At 38.3% G+C, this 24,695-nt stretch overlaps 1 protein-coding gene across 1 annotated transcript in view; it reads right to left on the reverse strand.

Annotated features, from left to right (window-relative positions):
* brinp1 (BMP/retinoic acid inducible neural specific 1) overlaps positions 1 to 24,695 on the reverse strand; it is a 108,491-nt gene that overhangs the window by 25,057 nt on the left and 58,739 nt on the right. The window contains exons 4-5 of the mRNA XM_087843754.1: positions 23,436 to 23,605; positions 4,701 to 4,806 (exon numbers count right to left, since the gene is read on the reverse strand). Coding sequence (XP_087699880.1) covers positions 4,701 to 4,806; positions 23,436 to 23,605 — 276 coding nt within the window. The remainder of the gene's footprint in view (positions 1 to 4,700; positions 4,807 to 23,435; positions 23,606 to 24,695) is intronic.

A 24,695-nucleotide genomic window follows, 5' to 3' on the forward strand; every position in this document is an offset into this window, starting at 1 on the left:
TGCAATTTCTCTGAGGATTGCAGGGTCTGACCTTCGGGTGAATTTGCTGGGATGTTTACTCCTGGGATGAATATTGTGTTAACACACACCTGAATGGTTCAGGTCAGCAAACTGCCAAAATGTCTGCTTTTATAGAGGTGCTCATACTTCCTGCTGATAAATGAATCAAGTACGTTTGATTAAGACCACCTGTTTGCTACTTCCTCTTCCTCTGGAAGCAGTACCGGTGTACTTAGTGCCCCGTGTCCTTTGAAGACTTATTTTTTTAATGACTGTATGCATGTTCACATACTATTGTGATATTCTTATCTTACATTGTACAGATGAATATTTTTCAACAAATGTACAATAACAAATACACTTTTTAACACTAGACAGTGTATCCTCCATCAAGGCCAGTTTGGGTCCAATGTTGGAGAAATTGGGTTTTCATAAAGATATATGAAGACCATATATATATATATATATATATATACCTTGAATCAAAGAATTTCTATATGCAGAAATTAGGTAGTTTACCATTTTGTTTGACCTTCAACTATTGTCACATCAGGCCACTAGGTATAGGCATGAATGCATTAAATTAAAAAAAAAACTACGCTGCTAATATTACTTGTTGAAAATACTTTTAGTAATAACTAGAAATAAGATCATTTCAAACTAGATGTTGCATGGTGATGTGTATTTTCATATTAGATAGCAGGCAGTGATCTGCGATCTTCCACATTGGCCAGTTGTGACTCCTCCTCACAGTTTAAATGCCAAAAGTTAGCATTTTAGCTAATTGTCTGGTAAAAGGTCAATAGGCATTTGTAAATTAGACACATGGTGGGCGTTCATTAGATGTGCTGAGAGCTGCTAGTGCTTATTAGAGTAGCACTGGACCCAGCCAATGTCATCCTCCTCAAGGGACAGTCTGAGAAGTTAATTTATGGTGTATTGTAAAAAGAGGACAATGCTGTCAAAGCTGTTATTTTTTGGGCCACTCAATGTAAAGGCCAGTCTAGGGACACAGTAAATCTTGCAGAGAATTGAACTGTGTTTGTCTAAAGAGGAAAAAAGTGCTTTTGGAGCCACCATGACACTTACAGTCCTCCCTTACAGTGGAGAAACAAGAAAAACATGCTGCTGAGATGACAATTTATATTTCGTGTGTTCTGATTATGTATGTCACTTCCACTTATCTAAATGTCATCGGTATCGGTTTAGCTGAAGGAACAGCAGAACAATGAAAGCAATTATCCCACTGAACCCATGGGGCTCCTGGATTTTATATGCATTGTCGTTTTTTTTCTGCTGAATATGTTGTTTGCTTGATGTGGGTGGTGGGATTAGGAGAATCCAGGATCATTTACACATTCATTACCCCTTCATTTATTAAGAGTTGGTCGAGACAGGCTAAATCACGGCTACTCACTCAGCTCATCTCTTGAAAACCAGTGTTCTCCCCACCGTGTGGTACTTGAAACTAGTTATAATTCATCACTTCCCACCTGCAGTTGAGACCAAAGCCAGTTCTAAGTGCCTACTCTCCTTCAAAAATACTCTTTTGGTCATGATAATGATTTTGGTAATTTACACCAAGACCTTTCTTCTTTTTTTTGATGAGCCCTCCACCAAAGAGAGATGTCCATAAAGACTTTCCTTTATATTAATATAACCTAAACTGTTTGAGTTTTAAAGCAACACACTGGCATGGTTTTTGTTTTGTTTTTAATCTGACCATCATGTGACAAACATTTAAATGACATAATACAATCCTCGCACTAGCAGCAATGTGAAATAACCTAACTAGCTGAACAATAAGTAATATACCCTAGCAGCCATATATTAGTCACAAAAATATGTTCAGCCATTTATTTGCTCAACTATTAATCCGCTACAGAGCAACACTCCTGGTATTGTCTATTTCTAGCTATACATCTTTTGCTTATTGACTTATTTTATAATTTATTTATTTTTTTTAATTTAGAATCATACATAAATTGTATTACAATTATGGATTGATTGTTTTAATCCCTACACTTTATTTCCACTGTAAAATTACTTTATAAATCCATAATTTTGCCCACATTAACTGTGCTATCCCTGCGTGTACAACAAGTTAAACATACAGTCACTGTGCATACATCAAGCAAAGGCCACTGTGCAATGACATCAGAAGACCAGTTGCTGGACTTTTTAAAGAGAAATGCCGTCCCATTTATGTTTGATAATTCTAGAGGCGCTCTTCTTAGTCATATTTATTTATTTATTTTATGATGTATCGAATGTTTTGAGTCGATAAAAGTTCTTGACTGCGGGCAGACCAGTTCAGCACCTGGACAAAGCCACAGTGGTGTAACAGCTGCACCATGCATTTAGCATTGTCTTGCTGAACTATGCAAGACCTTCCCTACATTGTCTGGACGGAAGGAAGTGCTACTTTAAAACCTGCATACTCCTTTCAGCACTGATGTTGCCTTTCCAAATGTGCAACGCAATAGTACCATAAGCACTCACACACCTCCGTACCTTCAGAGATGCAGGCTTATGAAGTGAGTGCTGATAATCTGGAGTACAAGGCATCCATGTTTTCCAAAAAGACTTTTACATTTAACATGTAGAAGACAATGGTGTTACTGGACATACGGCATCTTCTTTGCATGAGAGAGCTTTCACCAGCATTTATGGATGGCACAGCGAACTCTGCTCACAGAGATTGATTCCCGATAGTGTTTTCTGAGCCCATGCAGTGATTTCCATGACAAAATCATACATGTTTTAAATGCCATGCTGCTTGAGAGCCTGCAGACCACAGACACCCAACACTAATTTTCCACTTCATCTCTCAGAAAGGCAAAACTCTCTTGCTATATATATATATATATATATATATATATATATATATATATATATATATATATATATATATAAATTGTTCCACAATCTTTAAATGCAAATCATTGCATTCTGTTTTTATTTGTATTTTCCTCCAAGTCCAAACTTTTTCTGAATTAGGATGGCAAAGAGTCCAACTTTTTTGCAGCAGTGCCTCACAGATCAAGATCACGACTACCTCGATGTTTGTGTTTATGTTGTTAATGATGGAAAACGGCATGTAGGCATGTAAAGTGAAGCCATACCGACTTTTAGACTGCAAACAAATGTTCTTTACAAAAATAGATGGCTAGTCTAATCTGAGAAAAATATATTGTTTAATATGAGACAAAAATAAATAAATAAATAAACTACAACTAAACTAAAAAATTAAAGTCATCTAAACTGAACCATTTTCTTGACAACTATAAGTTGTATTAAATGGTTGGGTCTCATTATTAACATATTTGATCAGCATAGACCTTAAAAGCTCTCTACTGACTACATCCCTCTTCATGGACTGAGTGAAGTGCCATCACTTTGAAGAGCACCACAGTTATTGAAGAAGTTACACCATCAGCTGTCCTCTAATTAAAAGCAGAAACAATGATTGCTCTCCAAAGAACACATTTTCAGACAAACTCTTAACACCCCCGCCACCACCACCGCTCTCTGGTACACATAAGCATACACACTACACACACACACACCAATATAATTTAGTTTAATAAAAATTGCTAAGCCTGTAACCAATCATAAAAGCATTCGCTTTCTAGTGGAGTTATTATCAAACCAAAAGAAAGAATCTTTTCCGGGCCTGTCATCTATCAATTCCGTGACAAAGCACTCTTCAAAGCACAAGGCTAATACATTTGGTGCATGACAATAAAGCTTTTCCCAAAACCTATAGAGTGCTTTGAGTAAGTGGCAGCCAAGGACTTAAAAGTGTTTCTTTGACAAACCACTTAGTTTTCTGACTTTGGAGAAGGAATAATGATCCCTTCTGAGAGGGAGATGGAGATGTGTGGATTAAAAATAGGCCTATGTGATTTTCAAACTAGTTCTAATAACCTGCATAAACTGAAATAAATCAAAGAAGCAATCACACTTCTCAAACACTTGACCACAGTTACAGAGTCTTTCATCATTCGTTTTCCCCAGGGTGACTGACACTGCATGTAATTCCTCTCTTAAGCTAATTGTTACTTCTGTTAGAAAGACAGACCTATTTTAATTTAAAAGAACATCGCCATTCATAGGTAAATTTGCTGTGTGCACTGACCAACATATGATCCATGAGCAAAGTAGATTCATTTTCGAATACTGACAAATCCTAATGAAAGAAACTCCTGTATAAATAGCGAGCTTGTTCCTATAAACCATAATATGGCTCTAGCACTGTCAAACATAAAAAACACTGTCTAAACACCTTGTTTCATTTGTCCTTTTACACATTGCAGCTACACAGAAAGTGCTACTTTGTACTCTCATGACTGATTAGTTTGCACTGTTCAAACAACTGTTTTGGAGACCTGTCTTTGATCAAAGCTTAGAAAGACTTAAGACACAATCACATTAGAACACAAGCGCACGTCTATAACCAGAACATTGTGCTGAAATCCCCAGATGGGAATGGGGAGCAATTCTATCCCCATCCCAGTGCCAATTAAAAAATGCATTGACTTTCAATTCTTCAGAAACCACAAGCCATTTCTTTAGTCCACCTCAGACTATTTCATCTAAGTGTATAGATGTCATTTCATTTTAGAGGTCAAGCGAGAGTTTGACCCTCCTTCTTTGTGACAGCCAGCAATCTGGGGATGAATGTGGGCAGTGTTTACCTTGTAGATGAAGCTTGCTCTCAGGGCTCTGTAGAAGGATTGAGCTAACTGAGTCCAGATTGTCATAGCTACTGCATCCCAGCGGGCCCGTCCGTGTCTCTGTCACCTGCAAGAGAATTAGGACTCAAATGAAAAACACATATCAGATTCACTTTCTGTACTTGTGTGCGTGCGGGCATGCAAACGTCTGCGTGCCCGTTGTGTTTAAGTATTACTACACTATTACACGACTACATATCTTTGTTTCATCTTTCATCTATTGTGCTTTCACTGTACTCTGCTCGATGTAGTATTCCTCATTTAAAAGCAGCCATCACACAACAAACTACCTTGTACAGACTGTACAGCATTCACACTATTGTTATTACACCAAAAGGGAAATAATGTATTGATAACTAACTGACTTATTTTTCCACAAGGCTGATGTTCCACAAGGCTGGGGGGGATTAAGCTTTTTTGCAGGAGGAACATTTTTGAACTATGGGATTGTTCTGTTCCAAACAACAAAACAATAAAAATCTTTATCTATGACAAAAAAAAAAGAGAGGACGCAACAAAAATAAAACAATGTAAGCATAACAGAAAGTATTGAAATCAGAAATCTGTCCAGGCTTAGTTAAACCTGTGTCAAGGATTTTGAAAGAATCTTTTTATCTCAGAGGCATAACAAATAAATCAATAAATCTAAAGAAATTAAAACAAAGCAACAAAATTTGCAAACAATGATCCACATGTTGCAAGTCCTCAAATTAGTCTTTTTTATACATTCCAATATCTGAAATGATTGAAGGGCTTCTGAAACTACCCATTTAAGCAAAAAGATCCCTGAAATTTCTGACATAAAAGACTGTTTCCAGTTTTAAATAGTGCAATAATATTTGTTAGGAGGTATGTGGGGTAGAGGAGGTGCAGACAAACCTGCCTTTGAACAGTGAAAAATGTTTGGATTGAGAATATATCACGGTTTGGATTGAAATGCAACTTTTTAGAATATTTTACATATTGTATCAATGCTTCATTTTTAGATTTGGTTTGAGATTATGCCAATTTAAAACCCATAGGATGGATAATTAAAGTTTTGTGCCCTTACAAGATTATATATTGCAAACAAAAATGATTTAAAATTGAACTCATTAAAATGTGTGAAAAACAAGTTTGAGTGAGTTTTTGTATCCACAGAGGGCTTTAGACAGGCTGGGGAGGCTGAGGGAACGTTGAAGACAGAACACAGAGACAAAGGCTACGAGATGACATGACATGACAACAAGACTGACATCTACAGGACACACTGAGGACAAAACACAGGGAAAGGGAAACACCAAAGGGAACTAAACCAAAACCACAGAGATAAACGCAATAATCAGAAAACTCATAAGTGCAAAAAAACTAAACGAGGAAACACAAGACACTCACACAATAATGATTAAACAAGATTCAAAACACTGGGTCAAGACGCAGAACCATGACATTCATATCTGTTGTGAGATGAATTTTCACCACAGACAGCTTCAGTAACTTATATTCCACATTTGTGTGTGTGTGTGATTGACAGTGTGATATCATTTTTTCCTGTCTTTAATTTTGATACCATACCAGATGGTGGGCTGACAAGCACGAAATTAGACAGATGTAAATCTACCCCTGGCATCAGGCGGCAAAATCAGAAGACAGACAGGGACAGACTGGAGGAGAACTATATAATCTTCATATTCAATCAATATGCTCTTGAATAAATCTTGCTATATTAGGGCACATGCTAGAGATGCAATAGCGTTTTGTTTTTGTTTTGTTTGTTCTTCATATTTGACAATAACACTGACATTCTTTATCTGTAGATTACGGTATGCCACTGTTGCATATTATTTGTTAAAGATATACAACATTTTAATTAAATGAATGGAGTGTGAAAGAAACATACAGAGATTGGAGATATATTTAAAAATGTCGCGCTAGCATTCTGGTATTGCTACCACCAAATGTTTTACTGGTCTTTTCCTTTAAGATACAAATGGGAAAAAGTGGTTGATCCACTGAAACTTTACTATTTTAAATTAAAACGCATACAGTACCTGCTGTTTACAGCACTGTAAGTAACTGAACTCCTGCTTTGCAGATTAGAAATTCACATTTTACTGTCTTCATAATATAAGGGCTTATTCCAGTTTAATTTTAATCACATTCAAAGAAATTTCCTTTCAACAAAGGTTAGCATGCATGACTTTTAAGAAATACTAATGAGGTAATAATGATCACCTCCTTGCAGTTTTTAGCCACAATTCATTAGTTCGGTTAAAAGAAATGAAGAATTGAATGGCAAAGGTTTTGAAGTTTTGAGGTGCTGAGGTGAACTTGACTAATGTGTGCATCTGAACTGATAACAGAACGACGCAGTCACACTGTGCCATTCACACTTTTGCTAACCCAGCTCTTTTCCTCCCTTTTTTTGTTGCTCTTATTGTGAAATGAATGACCTCCTTCAAAAGGTTGTATTGCACAACCCAGGGTGACTGAACAAAGGTGGATATCTGTCCCCTGTCACTTCGGGACATCTCCCATGTGACAAAATAGGTGATTTCATGGGCAAGCTAAGGGATATTTAGATCTGTACTTTTACACAAATTGTGTGCATATATATGAACACTTGCTTCTTGCCATTTTTCTTCACAGCCAGTTTTCTATAGAGTTATTTGCTCCAAGAATTATGGTTCCAAATTAAGAGCACACCCGGCTTTAAGGATTAGAGACTGACCCTTGTAATCTGGATGACCTTAGGAGAGCGTAGTGCATTACTTGTTAGGCTCTGTCTTTTCATTTTCTCCACCACACACCATAAGAATGCTATGCACCAGATTATGAAAATGGAGTGTAACGTAATAAAAATACAAGGAGCAATCAAAGGACTGAAGTGGGCCAAGGGGGACTTAGAGGATTTGGATTATTAAGCAGAACACAACAGTGGAATCCCACTGGGCCCAGACTGTATAACAGTCCACAGACAGAAACCATAGTTCTGGAACAACTATCTAATTGTCATCTGTCACGAAGAAAATCATCTAACCAAGTAAATAAGAGATGATGCACAAGAGATCTAAAGTTGCAGGTTCTGTTGGTGACTTAATGCACATATATTATTCCCTGAGCCCCATTTATTTAAAAAAAAAAAAAAAAAATACGTTTTTCCTGTGCAAAGTTCTCTGTATTCAAAATGCAAAATATAGCTTCATGATATACATGCCAGGCAGCTGCAGTACATCAGGTGCATGTAGAAGTATGTGTGGGTACTTGTGGGTAACGTGTGTTTGCATACAGTGTGTCTGTGCATTCAGACTCAATCATGTTGCTTGTTTCTTGGGAACCAGTTGCATATGTAATGATCAGTGGCTAAGTAGCTACCCCATGAAACATTTTGACCACAAGCACATCTGAAAATTTTGATTTGCATGTTTACATCTCAAGCTATGTATTTATAGTCTGTCATCTTTCTCACTTTATTTGATTTGAATTGGCCTAGTTAACTTGCTTTAATTGGGTATCTGCCTTTCCAGCACACAGGCCCTTTCACTTCACATCTATAGCTGACCTTTCTAATGCACCTGCCTTTCATTAAGCGCCAATTGGAATTTCTTTAATACAAAGAGGAACATTTGGCAGTTAACATCATAGGTAAAGGTCATTTCGTGAAAACTGTGCAATGGAAAAAAAGAATCTCATATAAAATTATTATACAAAATAGACTCTAAAGCACTGTGAATTATAAGGGATAAAACACGGAAAAGGTAGCTGTAAAACTGCTATTATGTGAGCTTTGCTCATACTTTGTGCACACATGTATCAAAAGGTAAATGCATCCATGAGTTTAGGCCAGTGTATACCTATCTTTTTATTAATACAGCTCTCCAGATGTATCATAATACAGTCCCCTTATGCCTTGTATTAGATAACTTTGTCATTTGTCACCTAGCAAATCTCCCTATCTCTACATATGATTCACTGTGTATCGACTGCTTCAGCGTGCAATAAAAACACTTTTTGTCAGGTTCATTAAAATCACACAGCATAGGAAGCTGTCATTATTTCTACAATTCCTTGAAGTTGTCATGGGAGTAGTATGATCTTACTTCTATACTGCTATACTGAAAAGGATGTTTCTCTGAAACCAAACCACACATTATTCTAGTCTCCGTTGCAAGAAAGAACAAGGAGAAATAAAAGGTGGTTTGAAGCTATGTGAGATAAGGAAAACAATGTATGAGGCAATAAGATGGGTGAGTGGGACAGGGAAGATTACTGTAAGGTTCAACTGTCTTCATTACACGTCTCTTCTGCTGCACCATCCTAATCTGCCCATCACATGCCATTTTCTTAATGACTTGCTATTTATGGCTACATAGAAAAGAAGAGACGTGCTCCTCTGTAATTCTTCACCCTGGTAGTGAAAACTCTCTCAGGACACTTTTCTGCCTTCTTCATATCATTTTTCGTGTGGCTAGAGTGTTCCTCTAAGTCACACTGGAGGCACGGAGCAACCACATTTTTTTTCTCTAGTAGCACATTTCCCTTGAACATTTATAAAATTCTATGTATGAATATTTAAATATCTAAATGTGTCAAGTGTAAAAGACATTGTTAATGTAACTCTTTAGTTTTAAGTGATACTGAAAAAAAAAGATCAACTTTAGGGCATTTCTAATTATAAACTTGGCACCCTCGAGTGTTGTAACTCAAGCAACACTGAATATAAAATCTGTCATGCTTGCTTGTGGCAAATGCAAATTAGATGTAAACTGCTCCGAACTTGGCTTCTGCAGACGACAGAAATCTGGGTCATATTGTATACATGTTAAATTTCTCTTGCCCTACACAAGGCTCACAAGACTAGACTGAGAGATGAGAAAAAGGATCATATGACTCTTGCTGGTACACTACCACCACCCACAGCACTGCAGCATCATCAGGAAATATGCATATTGATTGCTGGTGTAAATCTGCCCAGAGTAACTGTATGGATAGGTGACCTTGTGAGGGATGCAGTAAGCACACCCTGTAGGAATGCACACTTGCACACTTCATGCATGAATGACTATAGAGTACGCGACACAGTCAGCCGCTCAGTCACATGCAGACTCACATACAGTCAAGATAGCATGCAAGCACACATTCACACAGCCAGTTCCTCATCATACGTCTTGCTGCATAATCACACATTTCCACGGGAACACACTCATTCGTAAAATTGACATTTTCTTTCTATTAAAACACTCCATTGGGTATCTTATTTTGATTCCTAAATGACCCTCCCTCCCCACTGGAGTCCTAGCTTTCAGCAATGAAGTTCAGTCACACAAAGACAAACAACCATATGTCATCTTTTTTCTATCAGCAAGGTATGATTTTATGCACAGTGGGAAAAAACCTCACTAACGGTTTGTATGAAGGTCATATAAATACATATAAGTACCTTAAAAATAATGATAGTAATGCATTGATATATGATTGAAATAATGTTTATATCCATTAATGGCAGCTTTTAGCAAAGTTTTAATAGTGTAACTGGTTGAAATAACATATGTATAAGTTTAGCATTGCACTGCTTTTAGGTAGCATTATTCTACATATGCAGCAATTATATTTATCATGTAATTGCTAATAACCATTACATAGTGCCTAGAAATGTTTATATAATAGCATTTCTAAAGTAATTCATTTGACTCAAACTTTACTTTCAAACTATATTGCCGACTTACACTCATCATAATGTCTCATTAATGATCACAGGACATTACAATTACATTAACCAAAAGTATTTTAGATGCCATATAATATCTAAAGAATGAGCTTAAATGTTCAGTATAGCCATTACATTTTTTATGAAGACAACTCTTTGCACTGAAACATCCCAGTGGATCACAAACTAAACGATAAACCTAAATAACCATACATGCTCAATGTATGATACAGTTAAACAGTTAACATTTGGATAGATGCTGTGTCATGGATGAAATGCTTAGCTGCCCAAAGGGATTCTGGTCTTGTCTCAAGATGCAAGAGTGAAAGACTTTGAAAGAGGGTTTATTGTTGGGGCACAGATGGCATGAGTTTCAATCACAAACACAGCTGGACTGGCTAGAGTTTCAACTTGAAAAGCGGCTAAATTAAATCTGCAAATAGATCTATGGGAATTGCTTCAAGGGTTGGATGTTGGAGATGATGCTTGTGTGAAAAAGAACAACTGAATGAACTCTGTGCAGGGCATGATCAGATGACTGCCAGGAAGAACAGTGTTGACACTTACATAGAGGGAAATGGTTAGTAGTGAACAACTTATGCATTGGGGGTTTTGCTGGCATGAACTGGATTCGCTATCCCTTTAGAGGAAATGGTTATTACAAATTAATAGGATGTTTTTCTGAGTTATCACATGTATCCTATTTCCTGTCTGTGTGCAGGTATCCCATGCAACCGCCTGTATGCCAGGGTATATTTCAGAAGATGTAAATCTCCCACTTACTGGCTGCACGGTCAAGAGCTGCACTCACATAGCAGCAAGACAGTCTTTTGTCATCCAAGTGTTGCAGGTCATGTTAGCAAGTTTCCATTGCTGTAAGCATGTCATTGTCTAACAGGTCATTCCACTACTGCTTTTTGTCCAAGATTTGGTAAAAAAGAACCTTGACCCTTATAGTAAAACCTGTGAGAAATGGGGGCAAAGGGAGGAAAGCAATTTAGTTTATAGCACAGCGTATCTGTGGGATGTGGGATGACCAGCACAGTCCCAGGGCAGGTGTAGGGGGTACATGTCTGTATGTTTAGCTGATGATCTTCTTGGGTAAACGGCTAATGACATAGCTAACAGTTTGTCCACTGTCAAAGCTAACAAGTCATTAATAAGTTAATAAGCCCCTCTGTTTGTTGATGACATCTTTGGCCTTTCTGGCAAACAGAAGCTAGTTGTTTACTTTGAAGTGCTTGATAGAACAGTCATCATTTCCCTGATGGTTGTGATAATGGATAGCCATTAGCTATGGAGTATATATAGGGCACCACCTGGTGAACACATATTCCCAAACAGGAGGATCAACTCATACACTCTAGGTAGGAGAGTCTCTCACACCCAAGAAATCACTATATAGGCCGATCTTCAGGCAGCAATCTCACCTGATGAAATACTTCTTTGATACATCCCCAGGAGAGGGATGGGCCTGGCAATAGCCGCTCATTTGGGATTTGGTGGTTATAGGTGAAGGAACACTAAAACACAACTCAATTTTTGCATGTGCCTTGCAGTTCTTTCAGTGTCTTGGCAGTAAAGAGATTTACATTGTGGAGCACGTCAAAAGGGTTTCCCATGCATGTACTACAGTGAATACTCAACCAGTAATGTGTGGTGTGGCGGTGCTAACCACAGTGCCAGGAGCAGTTGTTCGTCTTTACCTGTGTAGTCTTCTGCTGTCTTGCCAGGTGCCTTAAGTTCATGCAATGATCCAGAAAGTGCTGTGTATTGTATTTGATAATTAGTTTTGAGCTTGTTGAGAATTTGGGGGGGGATTTGAAGAATCATTAGGGTACACACTGAAGGAGTGGGGGGGTCTATCATGTCTACCACCCTGCGATCTTTTTAGTAGCAATCTTATACCGTTTCCATTGCTTCTTGAGTGTGTTTCTCTTTATTTGCACAAAATAATCGATCTTGTTGAGCATTTCCCCAACCTCTTGATAACCATTTCATTCACGAGTTCCGTTGCCACTTTGCTATCTATGTTATAGCTTGTAGTCTGTGGTAGGTTTGTCCCCTTTAATCATCTATCCAAGTCAACATATTTTTCTACATCTTCACTTCAGGGAGTATAATCCATCTCCAACTCATAATAGCTGCATTGGACTCAAAGGACCGGTTTGTGGCAGAGGCGCTAAAATGTCATACTCACGGCACTATGTCACAATTGTGGAGTGGGCATCTGTAAGAATTCAGTGCCTATGTTCCTCTAAGACTGGATGTATACAAAAACCTCTGACACAACTGACACAAGTAACAGGCTAACTGCCAAAATAAATTGGCAAGACAGCACTTAACTAAGCCGCCAACCATGCCGCTTTACAGCTAGGCTGGCAAACAAGTTGTCCTACTCTATCTTCTAAACATTTGCAGTTACTAGATCTCAAATTAATTGAACATTTTGAGCTGACATGTATGTAACAGCGGTAACCTCAGCCAAACCCAGCCAAATGAGTAAAAACTTCATGGAAACATGCTCAGTCCATTCGGTAGAGTTTTAGAGACATATAGAATCAGTGCCATGCTGTTGGGCTTTTTTTTTTTCCTATGATAAATTTCACCATTAGACCATGTCTACTTTAGCCAAATGTAACCATTTTTCCATCAGTGATTTTGATTACCAAATTTTATTTAGCAATACAATCAGTGGTCCTAGGGAAAACTTATTATTAAGGATTAATAGTGTTCTATGTGTTTTAGTATTCCAACCATTGTAACTTGCACAGCATGTGCAACCTGTAGGAATCCAATAACAATCAAACAACTGTTTGTATTTCTCATTGATGAAAAAAAACTACGTTTATAATGAGGAAGCTTTGCATTAGTGCCTGCACAGATGTCTGATGTCATCAAAGATTGATTGTGATATACCCTGCTGGCTGTCCTGATGTTCACGTGCTGTTCTGCCGCCTCATTAGTAGTCTGATAATGACACAGTTAATCAAGTATTGCTTGCCAAAGTCATACACAGCATAAATTCTGATTTGGGGTGCTGCAGATCATTGATTTTCTTTTTCTTTCTTACTTAAAATCATATGAGGATTTAGGTATAGAATCAGTGTATCTGGTAGCATTCTATATTTGTATAATGTGTATACCTGTATAACTTAATAGAGAGTGTATTCAGAGTGTATAAGAGTACGGTGTTTTAAAAATGTTTGCGTCTTATTTCTCGTAGTAATTCTGATTTTTGCAAGTGATTACATTTTCTAGAATACTTTTGTTACCTTTCCTGTTGATATGAATCCTATCAAAGACAATGTGAGTGAGAGTGAAACAAAAACAAAGAAACAACAGCAATGAAAAAGTAGGGAAGAAAAAAAACAACTTTTTATCGTCTTGATCAAACTAAATGAAAATATACAAAATAGACACATGTTCAAGGTCATTTGCTGTCTTCATAGGGAAATTTGTATTTGACTCATATAATAATATATCATGGTAAGAAACACATACAAGACTTTAGAAGCTGCCGCACTTCTCTGGTGATTCTCTGAGCAGGGCAGTCAGGGCACCAGCATCTTTCTCATGAATGCCCGTCACAACGAATATCCATATAAACACTGTTGATGGAGCTGCTCTACTTCTGGCTGAGGGTCTGTCTCATCCTCTTTGTTAAATTGGCTATTCGATTAGGCAGACAATTGACAGAAACATGGTTTTCATTTTAAGAAAGGACAGTTTTTTCAGTAGAGACACATTAGTTGTCTGTAGCTTTCATAATCATTTCAATTGTGTCTTAAGGATACAGTTGTTTTGCCATCTATCGTTCCAGACTTATACACTGTGGAAATATGTCACATAATACAAATACAATACAAAGCTACTTATTTATTTTGCCCTTCACATTAGAAATTTAAGTATAATATTAAATCCATGAATTCATAGTTCAAAATAATTGATACATTTAAACATGTTTTTAGTATATACAGTGCTTTGAAAACATATTTGCGTCCTAAGATTAGATATTTTTCATATTCATTAAACAAATTCTAATATTTGTTTGAATTTGCGTGATCAAACAAATTCTACTAGTACAAAAAGATAACCCAGGTAAGAATAAAAAATACGTTTTCATGAGACTGTGTGTATTCAAGCTACTATAAATACTCTGGGTAATAAGAGTGTTAGACAGATGCTGAATGAACTAATAGTGAATAAATGTATTAAATATTGAATCCCACAGAGGTCAAATTTTGAACATTTTACAAACTATTTCAACGGAACTGACTTTCAACCTGCTTACTTGCAGATGGGAAATGTGGAAAACATTTCTGCTGTATTGATGCATGTTTTTTTATCCTGATTGTAAGTTTGCACTCCAAAGCAGGACTTACAGCCATACTAAATCAATATTGGAGGAGCAAAGCCCTTGTTCTCTGTGTTTATAGATCTGTGCCTTCTGATGGACTTTGCTTCCACTGCACATTTTGATCACTGTCTGTCTGCAGCCGACGTGACTGGAGAACTGCAATTTAGGCTGCCTTTATTTATAGTCAAGTAAAAGGAAAATACAGATTCATCCTAAATGCATTTTGTTTTGAATATGTTTTGCATTTTGAATATCAGACAAGGTTAACATATATTACCAATGTTATTAGTATTACTAAAAATATATATAATGCTGAATGTATTTTTACATTTTTTAGCACATGCTCAGCCACTGTTTTAGGTGCTTTTAACACAGATTTCCCTAAAAATAATACAATTAAGTATACACCTCTTTACTCTTAAAAGATGTGCAAATGTGTGTGCATTAAAAAGCAAATAATAGCATACAATAGAATATAGTAAACAGCTTTCATGTGAGAGAAAGTGCTCTTGATTTTACATGGGTCCATCAGAAAACAGCCTGCTACTTCTCAAACATGATGCTAGTATCATGGGCCATTAATAGGGCTGCCACAAACGATTATTTTGATAGTCGACTAGTCACCGATTATTTTTGCGATTAGTCGACTAATCAGATCATGCATCCATTGGACGTAAAACGTACAGCTTATTGCACCAGCATGCATCTGCTCTTATATAACTATCATTAGCTTACAGTTTTAAGTGTTTGAGGTATGTGCTAACTAAAAATAAAGACAAGATGATAGTTTATTAAACTTTTAATGAAATTTGCAGATTGTCTCGGTGGAGTTTAATAAACGCGGCCGTCTGTTCTTTCTATGTAAAACATAACAGGACACTGGAGTAAATTCTCTACCATTTCACACTTCTGTTTAATCAGTTCTCTGTCTGACGTTTATTCAGCTGTGTAAAAACTATAACTTTAATCTCAGCCAAACCGATTTACTGAGGAACAAATAAAACACTGAAAAAAGCCAAACAATAACATTTTTAAGTAATCTAAGTGACTTATATATCATGTTTACCCTGAGTAGCGAAAGACGGCGGTGGGGTTTGAAAATGATGTGCCGGGAGTACGCTGTTCTCGCCGGCTCTAGTGAGTCTCGAACCCTCTAGCTATCGAGCTGGTGGGTAACAGACGTCTCCGAAAACGTCAGAGCACTTTTGCAAATATGTGATGTCTTGATAAACCGAGCAGATATTTGAAGGTTACACAGCTACATTCTTGCCTGAAAATGTGTTAAAAGTTTATTTTGTGACCCAGAAAGAGTAATAAGAGTAATATTAAAACTAAGTAGCTGGCCTACAAATGTGGCCTCCAAAGGAAATTTGGACACAGCTATGAAAGCGGACACAGCTTCTTCTTCTTCAGGGTTTAAAGGCAGCTGGCATCCCTGGACATGCAGTGCTGCCGTCTTCTGTTTCAGTCCGTTATTACACTCTTAAATCCTAGTTCTTATTCCTGCGTCTTTCGGGATCTTACAAAGCTTCAAACAACGCGTCCACTATTAAATTTGTCGTCGACGATTTTAATAGTCGACGTAATTGTGACTAGTCGACTAATTGTGGCAGCCCTAGCCATTAAGACAAGCTATCCGGACAATCTCCAGTTATAATATTCCTAAACAAAAGTACAGATTATACCCGATTCCTACTCTGTGGAGTAAAAAAGAAAGAAGTTGATATTCTTAAAAAGTCTCCCCCTCACACCCCAAGCACTCTTACTTGCTGGGTATAACACACCCACTGCAGAAAGGTTGATGCCCAAATAGTTCCAGTAAATCAATATAATAATAAAATAGGAAACTACATGCAAAGGGCAAGGACTCTAATCTAGTCACCACATATTTCTATTGGGTTATAAGTGATAGTTGAGAATGACTACATTGAATCTATGCATTTGTTTAGTTCTTTTTACGATATATATATATTAGGGGTGCAACGATACTCGTATCGATATTGAACCATTCGATACAGTGCTTTCGGTTCGGTACACATATGTATCGAACAATACAAAATTTTTAATTTATTTTATCAACTTTCCTTCTGACGGTGCTGTCTGTGTTGAGCGCTCAGTGGATCTGTGCTCGACAGTGCAGCCTTGGCGGAGTAGTCGAACGCAGATTCACTGAGCGCAGGGCAAGCTAGCAAGACAGAAGTTAAGCTCTCCTTGCAACATGGCAAATTGAACCTCCCCCACCCTCATTCAGATCTGGCGTTTGGAACTATTTTGGTTTTCATGTGACGTATGACCCTGAAGGTAAGCACGTCATGGACAAAAGTAAAACAGTATGTTGGATGTGCCAGCAATGCTCAATTACATGGGTGGGAACTAGTGTGTTAGCGCAGTTAGCTCGTTAACGTGTTGGCCGTCCAACCCCACGCACGGGGCTATCCGCGGTAGCTCGTTTGCCGTTTTGTGGCGTTAACGTCATTTCAACGAGATTTACGCTGACAGCACTAGTGGGAACACAACGAATATGACTGCACATTTACGCCGACATCATCCTAGTGCAAAGACAAGTGGAAGCAGACAAAAACAACAAGCACGCATGCTACAATCTGTCATTTAGACAGCTGTTAGCACATGATTCCCCTTATGGGGACCTGATATGTTTAGTATGCTGCCGAGAATATAGCCCAGAAGAAGCGTATAGTATAGCTTTTATTTTGGAAAGAGCCATTTCTCTGTAATAAACTCTCTTTTCCAAAGATGAGTGATTCCTCAATCAGATACAGGGCTCGCAAAATCGCTAGCCCGACGTCCGGGGGATGGCGATTTTTCCAGTCGGGCTACCAAAATCTATCTCTGCCCTACCCGTCGGCCTATCGTAGGAAGGAAAAATATATGTCAATGCTTTTGCATTCTTTCGGAAATGTAGCTGGGTAATTATGTCATTGGCATCGGTGAGCCACTGTCAATATGTGACATATTGAAATCGCGTTTGAATTTGTGCTTGTTTTTTGCTTTCACTTTGCAATCGTGCGAACTGTGTATAGAGAGCGACAGCACTGATTGGTGAGTGATGATAATTTGCGCACCAATTCCTCTGACATCGTCTTATCAATCGTTAGCTTACTATGCAAACATGACAAGTGAAATCTCCCGCAGCAAGCTTAAACATGTGAGAGGTTGATCGCTCAGCGCGTTATGTGAGTGCGTGTGTAAAAGCAGCAGGATATATATTTTAGTTCTGCTGAGCCAAATAAGACAGGTCAGGGTGAAGAAGTGACAGCCAAAGAAAAGCTTACCACAAAACGGAAAAGTTATGACAAATCAGACTATAAGGCAAAAAGAAAGTGCAGCTTTATGGTTTCATGGACAAAAGAATTTCTGTGGCTGCAATATGACGAGCTAAATAACCAGGGCTGCACATAAGTGGTCCGCAGGTGCGCATTCGCTGTCAAAATAAAAAACGCGCACAAGATAAGAAGTTGCAACGCGTGTTTGCGTACATAAGATTTTCAGGAGGAGGACAGACATTTGTTTAGAACTCTTAAAGATGTCGAAGAAGCTCCTTTAAGCAATTACTTTGGTGTTCCTCCACCTCCAAACAAATGTCAGAAGGAGTCCGAACCACAAAAGAAGGGCGTATTCTTGGAAAAGTGGTTGCAGGAGGTGAGCTGGCTTCAAACAAAGGATGAACGCACAGAGATGTGGTGCAGAATGTGCCGTGAAAATTTAATAAATGACAAATTAAAAAGGCATGAACATTTTTTTGTATCGAAAAAATATCGAACCGTGACACCAAAGTATCGAACCGAACCAAACCGTGAATTTTGTGTATCGTTGCACCCCTAATATATATATATATATGTATATATACATATTGGCAAAACTTAAGAACATCTGAGGTGAGCTGTTGTACTACTTGATGATAAAGGTTGAAGATATTTAACAGTACAATGAAAGCATTGTATGTTCAAAAGTGTGGGGCCCGGGGGGCGCAGAGCCATTGCAGAGGGGGCGCGGTATGAAAAGGGGAAAAAAAAAAATGCTTGGACACTGCTAGCACAGGCGCCCACACAAGCGCAAAGCAGGAGATGAAGCATAGCTGAATATGTTTCCAAACCAACTTCATTCTAAGCCAAAGACTAGAAAATATGGTTAAGCATATCTGCCCTTTGGTTTCACCTGCACAAGTGCCGAGGTAGGTCTCCCCTGCAGAATTGGTTTTCCCTTTGTCAGGAGCACGCGCTGGGCTGTTCAAATCACGGACAAACAGTATCCCACAGCTGTTTATGTTTTTGAACCCATTTTGCACTGAGAAGCATTTTTTGAAAAATGTATTGATAGCAATGTTGAATATTATTACACAGGAAAAAAACACATAAAATAATTACATCGTGACGCCTCTGCCTTTGTAAATGGAGGGACAGTAACTGTGTGTATATGTAAGCGTTTAAAAACTGAAGATAGTCAGATTAACAGTATTTTGTCTCTATCTGCCATTCTGCAATTCATCTCATGTAAACAATAACGTGGCGTACAGCGTGACGTGAAAAAAAGCACATACCTTTGACGTTGCGTGACGAACTCTGTATTCCTCGTCCACACGTAAACGCAAAAAAGGAGTCTTAAAAAATCTCAGTTTCGGTGATTCCAAACGACGTTTACGTGTGGACGAAACAGCTGCGTTTCGGGGGGCGAACATTTTTCTTGTAAAACAAAGGGGGGCCTAGCAAAAAGAGCTTGGGAACCACTGTTTTAACTAATAAAAGCATGGATTTGTGTTCCATTGTTTTATGTAACTGCTGGATTGCACCACCCACGCAACAAGTTCACTGCCATTCTGACTGTGCACAGCCATGTTTGTTTCACTTGATAGAACAGACCTATTAGGTAGCTATTTTATCCTGTTAAAAAGCAAAAGACATCAATTTTGTGTCTAAGACAACTCATTACTAACCCTCATGCAGTACGTGATAAGCACAAGAAACCCTTCTTGCATGACATTAGCTCCTTAACTTACCCATCACCAATCCATTCCCACCCCTTTCTTAAGTTAAAAAAAAAACCCCTCTCCTCTTGAAATACGCTATTGGTCCATCGGTTTGGATCAGAAGACATGTAACCCTCTCAGCTTTCGATGTGTGTGTTTGTGCGTGCGCGTGTGTGTTTGTGAGTGTGTGTGTGTGTGTCTTTGTGTATGTGTGCTATATGGATGGTCTCTCTTCTCCACACGCCCTGCCTTCCTTTCCTGAGAAACTGACTCAGCAGCCACTGTCAGGTCTGCTTAATTTTGTCATGCTTGACTTCCTGCTACCTGGACTCTCATCTGCCAAACCCCCTTAATCCACTTGTCACTCACAACAACAAAAAGCTCGGGATCTGCTCCTTGAATGAAGATAGGGAGGTGGAGCATTGGTGGGTGTATAAGAGAGTTATCCTGCAGATTTTAGTGCAGGTGTGCAAGCACAGGTGCATTGCAACTGCTGTGGGAATTTTAGAGTTATGGGGATTTCAACACTATTTCTAGCCATTACCCAGAATAAGGCAAAGAATCTGTCAAAGAATTTGTCAATACATATATATATTAGGGGTACAACGATACTCGTATCGATATTGAACCGTTCGATACAGTGCTTTCGGTTTTGTACGCATATGTATCGAACAATACAAAATGTTTAATTTATTTTATCAACTTTCCTTCTGACGATGCTGTCTGTGTTGAGTGCTCAGTCGATCTGTGCTCGACAGTGCAGCCTAGTCGGAGTAGTCGAACGCAGATTCACTGAGCGCAGGGCAAGCTAGCGAGACAGAATTTAAGCTCTCCTTGCAACATGGCAAATTGAACCTCCCCTACTCTCATTCAGATCTGGCGTTTGGAACTATTTTGGTTTTCATGTGAGGTATGACCCTGAAGATAAGCGCGTCATGGACTAAAGTAAAACAGTATGTCGGATGTGCCAGCAATGCTCAATTACAAGGGTGGGAACTAGTGCGTTAGCGCAGTTAGCTCGTTAACGTGTTGGCCGTCCAGCCCCACGCACGGGGCAATCCGTGGTAGCTCGTTAACACAGATTTGCCGTGTTGTGGCGTTAACGTCATTTCAACGAGATTTACGCTGACAGCACTAGTGGGAACACAAAGAATATGACTGCACATTTACTCCGACATCATCCTAGTGCAAAGACAAGTGGAAGCAGACAAAAACAACAAGCACGCATGCTACAAACTTTACCCGAGTCATTTAGACAGCCGTTAGCACATGATTCTCCTTATGGGGACCTGATATGTTTAATATGCGGCTGAGAATATAGCCCAGAAGAAGCGTATAGTATAGCTTTTATTTTGGAAAGAGCCATTTCTCTGTAATAAACTCTCTTTTCCAAAGATGAGTGATTCCTCAATCAGATACATGGCTCGCAAAATCGCTAGCCCGACGTCCCGGGGCTAGCGATTTTTCCAGTCGGGCTACCAAAATCTATCTCAGCCCTGCCCGTTGGCCTATCGTAGGAAGGAAAAATATATGTCAATGCTTTTGCATTCTTTCGGAAATCTAGCTGGGTAATTATGTCATTGGCATCGGTGAGCCACTGTCAATATGTGACATATTGAAATCGCGTTTGAATTTGCGCTTGTTTTTTGCTTTCACTTTGCAATCGCGCGAACTGTGTACAGCACTGATTGGTGAGTGATGATAATTTGCGCACCAATTCCTCTGACATCGTCTTATCAATCATTAGCTTACTATGCAAACATGACAAGTGAAATCTCCCGCAGCAAGCTCAAACATGTGAGAGGTTGATCGCGCAGAGAATCGCTGAGCATTATGTGAGTGCGTGTGTAAAAGCAGCAGGATATATATTTTAGTTCTGCTGAGCCAAATAAGACAGGTCAGGGTGAAGAAGTGACAGCCAAAGAAAAGCTTACCACAAAACGGAAAAGTTATGACAAATCAGACTATAAGGCAAAAAGAAAGTGCAGCTTTATGGTTTCATGGACAAAATAATTGTCAATTGTTAATAACTCTTATAGATGTCGAAGAAGCTCCTTTAAGCAACTACTGTGATGTTCCTCCACCTCCAAAGAAATGTCAGAAGGAGTCCGAACCACAAAAGAAGCGCGTATTCTCGGAAAAGTGGTTGCAGGAGGTGAGCTGGCTTCAAACAAATGATGAACGCACAGAGATGTGGTGCAGAATGTGCCGTAAAATAATAATAAATGACAAATTAAAAAAGGCATGAACATTTTTTTTTGTATCAAAAAAATATCGAACCGTGACACCAAAGTATCGAACCGAACTGAACCGAACCGTGAATTTTGTGTATCGTTGCACCCCTAATAGATAGATAGATAGATAGATAGATAGATAGATAGATAGATAGATAGATAGATAGATAGATAGATAGATAGATAGATAGATAGATAGATAGATTCGGGCACACATTTTGAAACAGGCCTTCACAAATGAAAATGCAAAATTTGTCCAGCTGACCTTGTATAGTTATATCTTTGATGACATTTACAAGACAACATCCTATTTATATATTAGGTAGCATTCGCTGCCTAATTTCTCATCTGCAAGCTTTTTTTTCACTAAGAATTGTGTGATTGCAAATGCCTGGAAAACTAGAGAAGTCTAAATAATTATGATCAGCTGGGCTTGAAATTAACACCAGCTAACTCACTCAGAGTAGTTAATATTTGACTGCAGCAGACACAGTTTTACCTCAGGGCTTGTTAGCTTCCTGCTCTATTTCCAAACAAACACAACTTTTCTCAGTTCTTTCTCAGATTGGTATGATTTTATATGGTCCTTCCCAATCTACAATTTCTGTTAAATAAACATACATATTTGTACAGCTGTCATTTCAGGGCACATCTACATTTTTTTTACAACTGCTGCTCTTAGCCCCCTCTCCTCACTGAAAGGGTGAATCAGTCTGAATAAACAGTGAGCAAGCAGTTGCATGCAGCAGGCTCACACTACAAATACAGTTGTGTGTTTGTTTTTCCTTTGTTGCTGTTGTTTCAGTTATTCAGTGAACACTGATGAAAACAAATATATTGTCTTTAGCAGTAAAATCATTCCTGTGCACTAATGCACATTATCATGTGTGTATGTGTTGCAGATTATCATCTGACCCTGACTTCTCATAAGCATCCATATAGGAAACTTGTCTGTCCAATCAAAGGGTTTACTACTGTATGTGTATAGTATATCTACTTTCAGTCTTCAGCCTGTGGTGCCATCATTAACACCGGTTATCTATCGTCGTGCTTGCTTCTCTATACTTTGGCAAAATATGCTAATTAAGACACCCAGTATTACATTCAGATTATTTCCACCATCCTTACAATGGCTAATGTATATTCATGAAATGCACTGTGTTTGTGTTTTTGTCTTTTCACTTTAATTTATTTGTATTATGCAACATATGTCTCTCTAGAGGAAGAGAAAGTAAGTGTTTCTCTGACTGTCTAAGTGAGCACACGGGTTATTTATTCCCTATGAAATTCACTTGTCAATTTCACGCACAGCCTTTGCACTGAATATCACAATACATCTATGCATGTATTATGAAAAAGCATAAATTCATGCACAACAAATCAGTAACCAAACATATTTGCATGTGAATGTGCATGTTTAAAATCTGCTAACCTTGATGGCATTGGTGGAAATCTGGATCTCATGCAGCTTCCTCATTGTACCGTCACGGTCAATGAAGTAAGACGAAGCCAACTGATGAAGGGCTTCCACATTCTGAGTAGCGTTGGCAAGCTTTCTGTCCAGCTTGTTTTTGGCCAGGTACATTGTCAGTGCCTCCTCCCCTGCAAGTGACAAAAAGAAATGGAATTATATAAGCATGTTTTTTAAGAACTTTTTAAGGCAATGAAGACATTATTTTTTTATTCAGTGTACTACAAAAGTGAAGCAAGAGCTGTACATATATTGAATGTGAAAGTTGTCATATTCAGTCTTATCTTGGCTGCCGGTGGAACTCTCAATATAACAGAGAAGTCAGAGATGAATACCAATGCTAGGAGCTTTAGCTTGAGAAACCAGATGCCTTAGGTTTCCCAGAACAGTCACATATTTGCTGCTTCATCCCCAGCTGGCACCATCCCCGGAAAATGCCCTTAGATTTACCCCTATTGGGATTGCATTATTTCCACAAGAGGTGTAGTGATATAGAATTTTTACCACAATACCACAGGAATTTCATCCTGTGGTGTTGTGGTAAATATATCACATCCGAATTTTTCTTGGAAAAGAACCCAAAAGGGAAAAGGATAGGCATGATACACACACAAATAATTGATGATCAGCATTTAAGAATGCAAATATTTTAAAAGAAAAATACGAAGAGGGTAAGTAAGTAGTGGAACCAGTTTAGCTACCTCAAGAAGACTGCACAAATCCCAGATCCTCCCCCAGTTATATATTTTTACAAAAATACTGTATTCAGTTCAATCACATTACTGATACTATACTGATTACATACTTCATAATTTAAATGCTATTATTATCAAAGATGGCAAAGTAAGTCCGTCTTTACACTTCAGAAAACACTTGAAAAAGAGAAGTAGGTCTGTCAACTCACTGAATTCAACCTGATCTTGCAGAAAGTGTCTGTAAGGTCAAGAATATGAAAGTCTAGATCAGCAAAGGGCCTAAATATTTACAGAGCACCAGACAACCATTTCAGTTTGCATGTCTTGTGCTCGTTTGTTGACTCACTAAAAAGAGCTGAGCTGCTCAATCAGTACACATCATATTTCTCAGTCTTTCATTCCCACAAGGAGAAACAGATTCATAAAAAGCAAACAAGCAAATATCAGTTCACTTCTGCAAGCTCACACAATCTATCCTGCAAAGATTACTGTTCAAATGGCAAACCATATGCTTGGAACTATTTCA

This window comes from Neolamprologus brichardi, chromosome 7 (assembly GCF_056152115.1).
Source record: "Neolamprologus brichardi isolate AB-2024 chromosome 7, ASM5615211v1, whole genome shotgun sequence".
NCBI classification, from domain to species: Eukaryota; Metazoa; Chordata; class Actinopteri; order Cichliformes; family Cichlidae; genus Neolamprologus; species Neolamprologus brichardi.